This window comes from Neomonachus schauinslandi, chromosome X (genome assembly GCF_002201575.2).
Source record: "Neomonachus schauinslandi chromosome X, ASM220157v2, whole genome shotgun sequence".
Taxonomy (NCBI): Eukaryota; Metazoa; Chordata; class Mammalia; order Carnivora; family Phocidae; genus Neomonachus; species Neomonachus schauinslandi.
Genome location: NC_058419.1, coordinates 33,225,661 through 33,239,701, shown reverse-complemented (window position 1 = coordinate 33,239,701; position 14,041 = coordinate 33,225,661). Strand labels below are relative to the sequence as shown.

The 14,041-nt window shown below is 39.5% G+C and overlaps 1 protein-coding gene across 11 annotated transcripts in view; it reads left to right on the top strand.

Annotated features, from left to right (window-relative positions):
* The window catches only part of PLS3 (plastin 3), an 80,378-nt gene that overhangs the window by 50,078 nt on the left and 16,259 nt on the right, over window positions 1-14,041 (top strand). For all 11 annotated transcript variants that reach the window (XM_021686725.1, XM_021686754.1, XM_044911958.1 and 8 more), the window contains 4 exons: window positions 4,556-4,719; window positions 10,894-11,023; window positions 11,534-11,666; window positions 13,407-13,488. In XM_021686725.1, the coding sequence (XP_021542400.1) occupies window positions 4,556-4,719; window positions 10,894-11,023; window positions 11,534-11,666; window positions 13,407-13,488 (509 nt within the window). The remainder of the gene's footprint in view (window positions 1-4,555; window positions 4,720-10,893; window positions 11,024-11,533; window positions 11,667-13,406; window positions 13,489-14,041) is intronic.

Here is a 14,041-nt window from a genome sequence, read left to right as displayed (position 1 = left end):
CCGATTAATTTCTGTCTTTGGTATCTAGCTCAGTGCCTGCCACGGAGTAGGTGCTACGCTTGCTCTGGAGGTTGCCTTCCGCCAAACAAGTGCACGCGGTATTTCTTAATACAGACAAAGCAGGTTTCTACATTTAGAACAGGAGAACAAGCCATCACTGGTTGTCTACTTGGGTACTCCTCGGTGGGTGTGTTCACTTAGAAAACCAAATTACAGATCTGAAGGCCGCCGGGTGGGGACAGGATTAGAACAAAGGGAATGAGATTGAATGTTATTTAAGGGATATTTCTGTCGTTATGGTTTCCTGGTGAATTGCCATTCGGTCTTTTAGTGCTATTTCTGTATTTTTTTTCCTTATTGTTTGTTTAATTCTGTTTTTAAAATGCTTGTTAGATTAGAGAATTCTTTTCCTGGTTAATACCTGAGAATCAATGGTCCTACAAAAATTGTTTTTTTCCCCATCGCTTGTTATATGCAAGGTACTGGGACACGTATTGACAAAGAAGAGTCTTTGTCAAGAGACTTGCAACCTAATAAGGAAGATTGCTGTGTACTGACCAAGTCTTCCTCCTCCAACCCCCTTTAAAATGGTCCTGTCAGTTATTAACAACATCTGTTTATTACTACTCTTACTTCAAAATGGAGTTTCTGCTTGTGGTTATTTTATGTTAGTTATATTTTAGGATGGGTACTTCCTGGCATCTTTTAATCACATCAGTGAGCTGTCTTCTAATTAATGCCCAACAGAGGTTATTTCAGAGAGGGCTCATGCAAATGCTAATTCTCCCCACTGCCTACACCTCTATTCTACCTAAGGCTAATAAACTGCCAAATGGACTAGACTCTGGGCGCTGTGGTCAGTTTCATGTAGTTTTGAATTCACAGTTCTCCAATATTTATTTTAAAAATCTCTGCCTTCTGCTTCTGTTATATCACCGAGAATACAAAAAGAACAATTAAGCCCCTGTTCTATGCTATGTCAAAACTGGAGTCAATCACAGATTAAATTATGCTCAGATACGTCATTTCAGAAGTCAGGGTAAAGTAGAATACATTTAAAAATATTTTTTAAAGATTTATTTATTAATTTGAGAGAGAGAGAGCATGAGTGGGAGGGGCAGAGCATGAGTGGGAGGGGCAGAGGGAGAGGGAGAGAATCCTCAAGTAGACTCCATGCTGAGTGTGGAGCCCGACACAGGGCCCGATCCCAGGACCCTGAGATCATGACCTGAGTCAAAGTCAAGAGCCAGCAGCTCAACCAACTAAGCCGTCCAGGCACCCCTTAAAAATATTTTTCTATCGGGACCCCTGGGTGGCTCAGTCATTAAGCATCTGCCTTCGGGCTCAGTCATTAAGCATCTGCCTTCGGCTCAGGTCATGATCCCAGGGTCCTGGGATCCAGCCCCGCATCGGGCTCCCTGCTCCGCGGGAAGCCTGCTTCTCCCTCTCCTGCTTCCCCTGCTTGTGTTCCCTCTCTCGCTGTGTCTCTCTCTGTCAAATAAATAAATAAAATCTTTAAAAAAAGAAAAATTAAAAAAAAATATTTTTCTATCAGAAATTGCCAAGTGGACAAAGTTTTGATAGTGGCCAGGAATAAGCTATCTTTTCCTAAAAGATCGAAAAATGAAGAGATGTTATATTTCGATAATATGATATAGTAGTGATCAGAAAGTTATTACTATATATTTGTTTTTAATATGTATTATGATTGTACCGCCAATATTTTTTAAAAGTGTGTGTGTGTGTGTGTGTGTGTGGTTTGTGAAGTCTTGGCTACTCAAATTTAGAATCAGAGTGTGTTAGAGTCAAAAAGGGAACTTGGAGATCATTTGATCCAAAGGACTTCTTTTACAGATGGGAAAATGAAGACCTAGAGAGGTGACTTATGCAAATCCTATATCACATTACTCCCACTTGTATCCCTTCAACTATGCTGTGTATCTTTCACTATGCCACACTTACACCCTAGTAACGAGCTCTATTTTAACTTTTCTTTTTTTGAGAGAGAGAGAGAGAGAGAGAGGGAAAGAAAGAGCAAGAATCTTAAGCAGGCTCCACGCCCAGCACGGAGTCCAATGTGGGGCTTGATCTCACAACCCTGAGATCATGACCTGAGCTGAAATCAAGAGTCAGTCACTTAACCGACTAAGCCACACAGGCGCCCCTCTATTTTAACTTTTTTAAATAAAACGGGAGAAACAGATTGGTTTATGCATGGGAGGAGGTATATTTAAACTCAAGAATTTCATTCATTAAAAGTTGCTAAAATCCTGCCACGGTACCATGTGGATCACTTTGTTCTTTTTAGCAATTGCAGATGTTGTTGCTGGATTGATTTCTGCATATAAACACTTAACTAGTAAAGTGTTTGATGTATGGCCTTTTATTAATTCAAAGCAAAGAAAGTAAAGATGTGCCCTAGGGAAATTAAGTGCTCTTTGTCGAAGGAAATATTCATGATTTTCAGAAGTTTGGGGTAGTTTGAGGATGATGTTTTAGAAGTATAGATACTCTAATCAGTAGGTTTAAATGTGCCAATTACATTTAAGAGTATATTCGTTTGACTCTAGAAGTACACTTCATTAAAATTAAATATAGAATTTCATCAGCCCTCAAAATATTGGGGAAATGATTTCATATAGGATATTTAATATTTTAATAGTTGACAAAAAATGGCTAATATGAATTACACTTAGATCACACTTAGAATAAGATCCATGGGGCCCCTGGGTGACTCAGTCTGTTAGTTGTCTGCCTTCGGCTCAGGTCATGATCCAGGGTCAGTCTCCCTGCCCAGTGGAGAGCCTGCTTCCTCTCTCCTCCCCACTCTTGCTCTCTCTGTCCTCTGTCTCTCTCTCAAATAAATAAGTGGAATCTTAAAAAAAAAGATTCAAAGTACTTTCCATGACCTGTAAGAGTATACGTGATCAGCTCCCTGACCTCATCCCTTACTTTCTCCTTTGTTTACTCTACTCAAGTCCTACTGGAACTTTGCTGTTCTGAAACCGTACCAGATACTCTTCCATATCACAGATTTTCCATTTGCTCTTTCCTCTACTTGAAATCTCTTTCCCCCCAGATAGCCACACAATTCGCTCCCTTACCTCACGTAAGTCTTCATTCAAATATAACCTTGTCAAAGTGGCCATCCTCCACCACTGACATTTTGAGCTGCGTAATTCTGTATCGCAGGAGGGGGTCATATGCATTGTAAGGTATTTGGCAAGGCTGCACACTGGATGCCAGGAGCATCCTCACACCATCCCTCACCCTGGCCCCCAGTCATGCAACCAAAAATGTCTCCTGACATTTCTGAAGGTTCCCTGGGGGGCAAAATAGCCCCCAGTCTGACCCCCCTTTTCCTGCTTTATTTTTCATCACAGCACTTATGTTATATTTCATTATATTATATTTTATAGTCCTACCTCACCTTATATGTTATTTGCTTAGTAGTTGTCATTAGAATGTGAGCTCGCAGACAGCAGGACTTCTCTTTTGTTGGTGGCAGCATCCCCAATTTCAAGAACAGTACCCAGTATTGTTTTAAAGTAATGTATCAAATAGATTAATTTCACAATACATTTTCTTGAACAGTGCTGTGGTTATCTTGAGTCATTTCTCTATTGAGATTGTATCCTTTTATTGCAATAATTAAATTTATGTATGAAATTCAGTGGGGACCTAAAGAATAAAAGGCGTTGTTGAACAGTAGGTATTTGAAATTGCTGGTGAAAGTCCAGTTTTCTTTACTTAAAAAAAAAAATGCCCAAGAGATTACAACCCTTAGGACGTTAGCCCTCTTTCCCAGTAAATTAACTTTTGGTCATTGATCACTTCCTCCCCCCCCCCCCCATTTTTAAAAGTTTCGGACTAAGCATCATCAGCACTACATCCTCCATTAGAACTGTCCTAGCACAAAAATAAAAAGGTTATTTATAGAGTCATGGTAAACATTTGCATTACTCAGGACTGCATTTATTTTTATGAACTCTATATTTGTCTTAGATTGATGTTTATTTACATTAGCTCTTGAAAAAAAATGGCGCTGAAGATGGTAGCTTAATTTCAGGTGTGCTTTGTAATATAATCAGCATTAATTCATAAAATATTCTACCAGACTAATGGAAGAATGAGGGGCTTAAAAGTCCTAAGTAGATACAGTAGAAACTGTTTTATACCATGGCGGTGTTTTATTGTTACATAGTCTATTAATTATTTCTTAAAAGTCCTGTCAGCTTTGTGATTGAATAATAATTTATTAGGCAACTCTACTTTGTTAGTATTAGGGATGCTATATTTAAGTGAAGCTACTTATACACTGTTTTTAAAATATAGGAAACATGACGTAAAACCATGCTCTTTTGGTTAAAATTTGTGTTTCCCTTTTAAACTACCTTAAATACCAAACACTAAGAAGAGCAAGCACTGTATTCAGGCGAGCTTAGGAACTGAGTCTCAGATGAAGAAAAATGCTCTGATCATAAGACTCTAAGAGGCTAACTTATTTCTCCTAAATTTTTTTCATTTTTTTTACCTGCTCTCCCTTTGTACAAAGATCTCAACAGCAACGGATTCATCTGTGACTATGAACTTCATGAGCTTTTCAAGGAAGCCAATATGCCATTACCAGGATATAAAGTGAGAGAAATTATTCAAAAACTCATGCTGGATGGTGACAGGAATAAAGATGGGAAGATAAGCTTCGATGAATTTGTTTATGTAAGTATGTGAAAATCCCCCATTAGTAGGAGTCATGACTGTTCCTTTGTCTAGCGGGATCTTATAGTAATAAGTCCTATGAAGTTCCTAAATGTATCATATTAGTACTGTTACAACTAATGAAATTTCTCTCATCCCACCAAATGTAGTTAGTTCTTTTAGCCATTAGAGTATCTTAGCAAAGGAAGTGAGAAAAAGAACACTGACCGAATCAAAGCTAAAACACACTACTCGCTGTGAAAGGCGAACCATTTCCTCTGGGGCTTCATTAAAGGGCATTTTTCAAGGTGCTAAGTGCCATCCTGGAAGTGCTCTTTCCGTCTCCCTTGGTGTCTCCCTTGGGGAATAGGGTGCTCCCAGATGTTAATGCTACACCCTGACTCACAGTCTTGGAAGCTTCCTGAGTTGAACTTTCTGATTAAAAAGAGGTTTGCAACTCTCGCCTTAGTAGTATTTAACCGGATGGTTTTCTCTAGGATGATAATTTTGATAATTAAAAGTTAGAAGCATATCTTTTTAGTCCATTGGAGGAGGCATTTAAAATTTTCGTCCTCCTCTCTAGTATCATCAGATACTCCTCAAGGTTCGGGGCTGACTTAATTCTTCTACTTCCAAGCACCTGGTTCCATGCTCAGTGCCTGGAGGGCGTATGTGTGGCACTCCTTACTAAAGCCTGACGCCTTAGTTGCTAGTGAGCAAGGTGACTGGCGCCATTTTCAGTCCATAGCCATTGACAAAGAGAATTTGAGATATAGCAGTTGCCTCTTCTTCCCTCGAGATCTTATTGGTTTGGTTTATTAATTTAAGGCTGAGTTTGGCTAGATCTAATTAGGCATTCCTTTTACTGTGTTGCAAACAGGTAATTAGTTGCCTTGTGTTTATCACAAACTTCCCAGCACTCTTACCCTCCTTTTCCATGGTAACTGAGGCTCACTATAGCCAGCGAAATTCTGGTTTGTTCTCTCCCATTAGAATTAACTCCTTTAGAACACTGTTAAGAGCTCCAGAAGCAAATTGACTAAATAATGATGTCTACAGAGCTGGGAGCCTTTGGCGGGGCGGGGAGGGCTGGTGTTTTAAAAATGTAGACATGTGTCGTAATTATAATGGTAGCGTTCTTGCCGGCTTCTTTTGAAATACTGATTTCCTCCCCACTGTTTCTGTCTTCAGTTATTGCCAAAGCCTTTTGTTTTGAATTCTGTGTTCAATAGTAAGTTGCAATTGACTTGCAGTATGAGCGCTCGCATGTTCTCTGATGTAAACGTGCCCCCCGTGGAACTGCATGTTGAATTGTGAATTTAAAGCAGCTTAGAGCAGTAGTTAACTATGATTGCTTATTTTTGAAATAATTTACTGCCCAGAATTTTTATCTACTAGAAAGAACGTACCTAAATCATTAAGATTTGCAGTGTGGCCACTATTATTAAGGACAAAATTATGAAAGTGTCTTTGAGAAAAATGATCTTAGGGAAAGATGGAATTTTGTAGATCTTGAAATGTTGCAGATTCTTCAGAGCTGTCCGGAGGCTTTTAAGGGAGCAGGTTTGATTACCTTAGTATATTCTTAAAAAGTAAATGATGTGCATACTAATTTTGGCATCACTAGGAATTTTTAAAAAATATTAATGAGGACATTTTAGGTTAAAATGTACATTTTTTAATTGGAAGGGATTGATATGTTTATACTCTTTTCAGGAATCCAGGCTTTTGTTTTTGATTTGAAAAATTAAAGAGTATAATTAAAGAAATTTGCAATAGGAAGGACGGTAAAATAACAGCCTGAAGTTTCAGAATGATAGCACCATGACCGCACCGAAAGATGGGTGTCTGGCCAAATGTCTGTCCACTTCCATCTGCTCTGTCACCGATGAGACAGCTTAAAAATTGTCAAAATATGGGTAGATTTTAGTCATCTGTGAAAAAGGAAGCGAGTTATTCCTATCAGGTATTAACATAAGGAAGTAGAAATAAACATGTTCTTGCATCTTGGGTTTTTTTTTTTATTTAAATTGCTGCATAAGAGGTGTTAATTGCAAAGCAGCCTACAGACAAAATCAGTTTATGTTAATTTTGGAGAAGAATAGAGAGAGAGAGAGAGAGAGAGAGAGAGAGAACCTAAATTATATGTAAACCTCAAATGTTAAAGTTAAATTTAATACCCTGATTTTGTTTCTTCTAAGTATCTCAAAACGACATTACTGGATTTTTATACCTACAAGGTAATGGTGGGGGTTTTTTTTTCCTGCATCTTTAAAAAGACTGGCGTGGCACTTTCTTTCAGCAGAGATGTCTGCATTAAACTCCTTTGTTTTCACAGTGAGAAATTTGCTCTTGCATAATGGCACTAAGTTGTTGACCTGTTTTAGGACTTTTGCTAATAGCACCAATCTCATCAGATTAAATCACTTCATATAAGTAAAGCACTTAGAACAGTGCCAGGCATATAGCAAATGCGATGTAGATGTTAGCTGTTGCAAGTAGTGATTTAAAAAAAAAAAAAAAAAGGCAGTGTTCTTTTCCTATTATTACTAAGCTTGGGCCTACAACAGATTCCAAAAAAAAAAAGGAAAAAATTCAAACGTACTACTTTGGAAACACTTTGGAAGCAAGCCTCAAACCTGGAAGCCTGTCAATATTTTGCAATTCTTTCTGATATCTTTCCTTCCTCCTAAGTCATTATGCCTCTGGATTGCTTTCGTCTGGCCACTAGTCCTGCACGGAGCTAGAAAAGGTGACGAAACTTTAAAAAGGAATAAGAAACATATATATAGGGCGCCTGGGTGGCTCAGTCGGTTAAGCGACTGCCTTCAGCTCAGGTCATGATTCTGGAGTCCTGGGATCGAGTCCCACATCGGGCTCCCTGCTCAGCGGGGAGTCTGCTTCTCCCTCTGACCCTCCTCCCTCTCGTGCTCTCTGTCTCTCATTCTCTCTCGCAAATAAATAAATAAAATCTTTAAAAAAAAAAAAGAAACATATATATATACACACATATATTCCATAAGATGTATAGAAGCGAGCAGTGTTGCCCGGAGTCTGTTCACGCATGACAAAGCCAGTCCTTCCGCCTTGAGGGAAAACAGCTCGAAACAATGGGCTCATTAGTATCACAACGGGCAGCTTTGAAAAGATTCATTGAGAAGACTTGAGCACAGTAGTTGGCCTTGTGTTATCTCTGATTTCACAGAGTCTTGTTAAGCCAAGGGCTTCTACTCAAATAGCTTTATCATCCACTGGAGCAATTTCTTCCCTAACGTAGAAAATAAAATGCAAATTCTCCTGGGGTGAATCCACTGAAGATACATAAATCTTCAATTATCCCTTTAAATTTTTTTTTAATTAATCTAAGGAACAGAGGAAAATACCATGAACCTGAAAGTTTGAGCATGGCTGAAAACATTTATTTAAAAATATGTAAAAAACGAAGGTCATATAACCTTTGTAAGGCAATTAAAAATTAACTGATTTGATTGCAACTTTGCTTTCATTCCCAAGCATGAGCTTAACTAACTACAGTGAAGTAAGTAATTGCATTAGGATATTATACAGCATTCTTTTTTTTTTTTTTACTTATTATTTGTATTATTCCTCTTTTCCATGCTGCATATAAATTTGCATTTATTTTTCAGCTGCGGTTGTGATCATGGAAACCAACCTAATTTCTAGACGCAAGGGATCTTGAGGCAAAGATAGTCCTAGTAAAAAAATAAAATAACTTTTCATAGGTCATTTCTGAAGCAATAACATTTCGGATGCTTTTTTTTTTGTTTGTCATGCCAGTGATTTATGGTATGTCAGTCATGAGGGAAAGCACACATTTCAGATTTTAATTACTAGACAATGTCCAGCTAAATGAAGGGGAGTTCAGAATGAGGTAGAACAGTGAATATTGCGTTTTTACTGAGCAGATATATAGTTCTCAAAGAGGAGTTACGGGGACCAAATGCATCACAGTGAAGACTGCTATATTCGCTGGTCACCCTTTTGTTGCATAATCTTGGCTCAGAAGTTGAGGTAAACTGAATGAAATTAAAGTTGGTCTTAAAAAATCAGCGTACGTAAAAATAATTTCAGTCATTCAGAAATTGCTCAGAGCGCATGAGGAGTCAGCTCTACACTATCGATACTTTACAGAGTCCATATAATGGCCAGAAAGGAGGGAAAATGATTTCAGTATTTAGTTGGTTGTGTGCAATATTTGTGTGCAATATTTAGAGTAGTCCGTGTGTATGTGTCTATAGACATATACAGACATAGACACACACGCACACGTGCACACCCATTCTAAAATTCTACCTCTGAAATTACAGGTGGAGCAGAAAAATCACAGCTGTGGAAATTGAGTAAGCTTGACTTTGTGGAACTGAACTACTCCGTATTTTCCTAAATAAAATTGGGTTTGTAAGTCCGAGGAAAGTCAGGATTTTGGAAAGGCAAGAGGAGAACTTGACTTCGTGAGAGGACCACCCACAACACCTATAACAACTTTTACACCAGTTACAGAAAGTCTTTCTCTCTGATTTGTATTAATGGATTAGTGGATTAATGATAAAAAAAAAAAAGGTTCCCGCCTGGGAAACCTAAATATAAAAAGGCCCTCCCTGCTTTTGGCCTGACGCTGCCATCTTGTGCAGGACACAGGGCTTGGTTAGTGGCGCATGGGGCTGGATTTCAAACTTCTCCTCGTGCCTGTTCTCATAGATACAACCTGAACTGCTACATATTGTCACCCTGGTCTATGAACTTAAACATGGGCTGCACCTCCTGAGATGTGCGTGTGCGTGTGCATGTGTGTGTGTGTACCTATCAGTAATGCCAAAGGCCTTTGACTCCTTTTCTGTTTGTTCAGCAACTCTTCCATTAGAGTCATACATGTCCTTCTGTAAGTCCACTTATATGTGGTAAACACCTTTTTTTTTTAAAGATTTTATTTATTTGAGAGCACGTGCACGCATGTGGGGTTGGGGGGGGCAGAGGGAGAGGGAGAAAGAATCCCAAGCAGACGCCCTGCTGAGCATGGAGCCCTACACAGGGCTCAACCCTGAGATCATGACCTGAACTGAAATCAAGAGTCAGACGCTTAACTGACTGAGCCACCCAGGTGCCCCTTTTAAAGAAATCTTTATGAAGATGCTACATCTTGCTCTCATTTTACTGGAGGTGGCTACTTTAGCCATGTGCACTGGTAGATCAGAAACAAGTTTGGGCTTAGGTGAGTTCCAGTATTTAAAAATATATAGATAGTCCTGGGGCACCTGGGTGGCTCAGTCGGTTGGGCTTCCGACTCTGGATTTCAGCTCAGGTCAAACTCAGGGTCCTGGGATCCAGCCCCACCTCAGGCTCTGTGTTCAGCGGGGAGTCTACTTGAGGATTCTCTCTCCCTCTCCTTCTACCCCTCTCCCCGCCCCCCCCCGACTTGGGCGCTCTCTCTAAAATAAAGAAATCTTTAAAAAATAGAGAGAGATAGTCCTTTAGAATGTCCATTCAGTCAGGCAGTTGGGTAGGGTATGAAATTTGCTTTGTTACCACCTGCTCTTGTACAATTAGCGTGTACAGGTTCATTTTGTTAGCCATGTTCTTCATTGTGACGAGAAGCTGGATTTCATAAACACTCAAACAAGACAGTCACTGAAAAGCCTCTTTTTTTGTGTTTATTCTCCAGAGTTGTCTTTTTGCTGCCAACTTAACCCATTTTTTCACCTTAGTATTCTGTAAATTTTGATTGAACAAACTCTTACCATTGTACCCCCAAAAAAGGTTTTTTTTGGTTGAGTCATAAATTTTCATCTTTCTCTGCGCTAAGAACTGTAGTTAAAGAAGGGGGATCCTTCAGCCTTTTCTCTCCAGGGAACAAACAAAGCCTTACTTGTTGGTAGAAAATTAGCAGATTTTGAACCACACTAGTTTTCAGCTTAAAGCGGATTCAATGCATGTGGCACTTAACGTTTTTGACAAGTGTGTGCAATTGACTATCTGGCTTCATTTTCAGTTGCAGTATTGTAGTATTTGCTTAGCATCTTAAAAACTCAAGCCCAGTTTTCCATCTCCTTTAAGACTCACCACCCATGTGGGAAAATGTAGGTGAGTGGAGTCTTAAAGAAGATAGAAGGGCTTTATTTAAAACGTTGCGCCTGATTTAAAACGAATGGTGAATTAACAACGTATTTTCATTCGTAGATTTTCCAAGAGGTAAAAAGCAGTGACATTGCCAAAACCTTCCGCAAAGCAATCAACAGGAAAGAAGGGATTTGTGCTCTGGGAGGCACTTCCGAGCTGTCCAGTGAAGGAACGCAGCATTCTTACTCAGGTAATAGTACGCGTTTCACATGTGTTAGGTTAATGCAGCGACCTAAGTAGGGTGCCTGCTATGATGTCAAGAAGGGGCGCTAGAAAAACATTGCTTCCTAATTAAGAATACAGCAGAAGCCCATTGTGGCACGTATTTAGACCTGGGACTAATACTTGCCATAACGGCATTGTAAGTATTTATTGTATGGCTTTGTTAGCTTGCAAGGCATATTCTACAATATGAGCAATATAGGCTTTATTATAGTAGAACTCTACAGGAATAAAAGTAATAATTTTTAAAGAATTTGGTAACTAACTTCTCTAAGGATCAGTTAACCCTGCTCTCTATTTTTTTGTTGTTAATTTTGTACTTCGTAATAGCCATGTTGTATTCAAGTATCTGGGTTTCCAAAATGGAGAACCCCATGTTTGTGACACATTAACTTTCAGCACTACTCTACAAATTATTTTAGGCTTTAGAGTCAACCTAGAGTGTGAACTAATTTCTTGTTATTCAACATGACTATAGAGGAAGAAAAATATGCTTTTGTTAACTGGATAAACAAAGCTTTGGAAAATGATCCCGACTGCAGACATGTTATACCCATGAACCCAAATACCGACGACCTGTTCAAAGCTGTTGGTGATGGAATTGTGCTTTGGTAAGATGTTGATTTTGTGTCCCGATTTCCTAAACAGCCTTCCACATAACTGATATATTGGTTTCTGGGTGCTCGACGGCTTCAGCTCGGGAAACAGTTAGAATTGAAAGTCGTCTGGGTGTGTCCAAGAAAGTACCACCAAGATACAAATCTAAAACTCACTCATTTAGACTGGGGACCGCTTTATAAGGAAGCTACCAGCTTCCAGTTTTTCTCATCACTTGAGCAAGCAGAACATGACAACTTTGTTGGACTTAAGTATGTCAGTGTCTACTTATTTTTAAAGTACCATAGCTTCAAAATACAAAGAGAACCTCCTCTTCAGTTCTCACTCTCCAATTACTTATTTCTGAAAAATCTGTTTGTCCCTGCTGCTGTGCCAGAGCCAACAGTATCTTGGCAGAAAGGATGTAAGATGATCAACACGTTGTCCGTTGATGGGCTAAGAGCATGCTCCACAATCAGTCTGCCTGGGTTCGTCTTCAGCCTCTGCCACTCAGGAGCTGTGTAAGACTAACCCAGCTGCAGTCAGGATATTCAAACCCCTTTGCATTTCACCTGCATCCACTGTGATCCCCGTTAAAAAGCGTAAGATAGCCCGTTTCGTCCATGTATAGGCACTAAAGAAATAATTCCCCCATGTGTTTTAATACAGAGAGATAATCACATGATGCTATTGATTTGATATTCAAATCTGACACAGGGGCGCCTGGGTGGCTCAGTCGGTTGAGCATCTGCCTTCGACCCAGGTCATGATCCCGGGGTCCTGGGATCAAGTCCCATGTTGCATCAGGCTCCCTGCTTTGTGGGAAATGTGCTTCTCCCTCTCCCTGTTTGTGCTCTCTCTCTCTCTCTCAAATAAATAAAATGTTAAAAAAAAATAAATCTGGGGGCGCCTGGGTGGCTCAGTCGTTAAGGGTCTGCCTTCGGCTCAGGTCATGATCCCGGGGTCCTGGGATCAAGCCCCGCATTGGGCTCCCTGCTCGGCAGGAAGCCTGCTTCTCCCTCTCCCACTCCCCCCTGCTTGTGTTCCCTCTCTCACTATGTCTCTCTCTGTCAAATAAATAAAATCTTTAAATAAATAAATAAATAAATCTGGCATGGAAAGAAGCATGGTTTTCCCTGTGCAGAATCATATATTTGGGGGCAGTATTAGAGACACCTAAAATGTTAGCATCTAAGTCCAAATTTTACGAAATGAGATTCGTCCAAAGAAATCACAGATTCTAGTCTAATTAGTAGAACCTTTCTGTCACCACTGGATTAGCGGCACCAAATATCATGCCTGCTCATCATTTAGGCTCTCAACAAATACGGTGACTGAAAGAATCTCATACTCAACAAATTTACCTCCTGTGAATAAATGGTCATTCTTATTTGTGAATTTTACAATCGAGAAGAGACACAGTTTCCGTGTGGGATTTTATCTGTTTTTAAAATGTATTCAGTAAGGTTTTTTCAATATCCAAGTTATTCATTCTTATAAAATGATGGGAATATACAAAGAAATTAAAATGAGAAAGAATGCCCCAATCCCCAACATAGAAATACCCACCTACTGTAAACATTTTGGTCTTTTTTTTCACGTGCATAGTTTTTTTGTTATCAACATGATAAAAGTCATATATTGCACTGAATTTTTCGGATTACATGTGAGATATGTCATGTGCCTTAAAACATTTGTGAATATTTACAGGCTCTTTAAAAGTAAACCAATTCCTTGCTTAATTTGTGTTTTAGTAAAATGATCAACCTTTCAGTTCCTGATACAATTGATGAAAGAGCAATCAACAAGAAGAAACTGACACCCTTCATCATTCAGGTACGCATTGATCTCCCTGCCCTCTTCCAGGAAACTGCCTTGTGAGGGCCTATTCTGTAGACCATCAGTTCTGCCCTTCGTATCTTCCCATTTAATTCCTATATTAACTCTTGAGTTTAGGACTATTATCCAAATTTGACAGGAGAGCTGGGACTCAGAAAGGCTCCTGAGCTTGCCCGGGGTTAATGTTGGAACTGAAGTTCAAATCCAGGTCTAACTCCAAAGCCCTGTGTTCTTCTCATTACACACTGTGTTCAAGCCTGCAGAAATAAGCAAAAATATTTAAGCTCTTAATTAATTAGCATGCTTAAGCAATGGAGCATTTTTCTTTTCCATCAAGTGAGTATTATACTCTGAGATAGCAAAATTCCCTCGGGCAAGAGCACCTCTTGGGATGTGGAGAATTCAGCTTCTAGAACTTTTTCAGATGCATGGAATAGACCTCTCATTTAGGCATTTTTAGAAATACAACGACTCAGGCGCCTGGGTGGCTCAGTTGGTTAAGCGTCTGCCTTCGGCTCAGGTCATGATCCCGGGGTCCTGGGATCGAGTC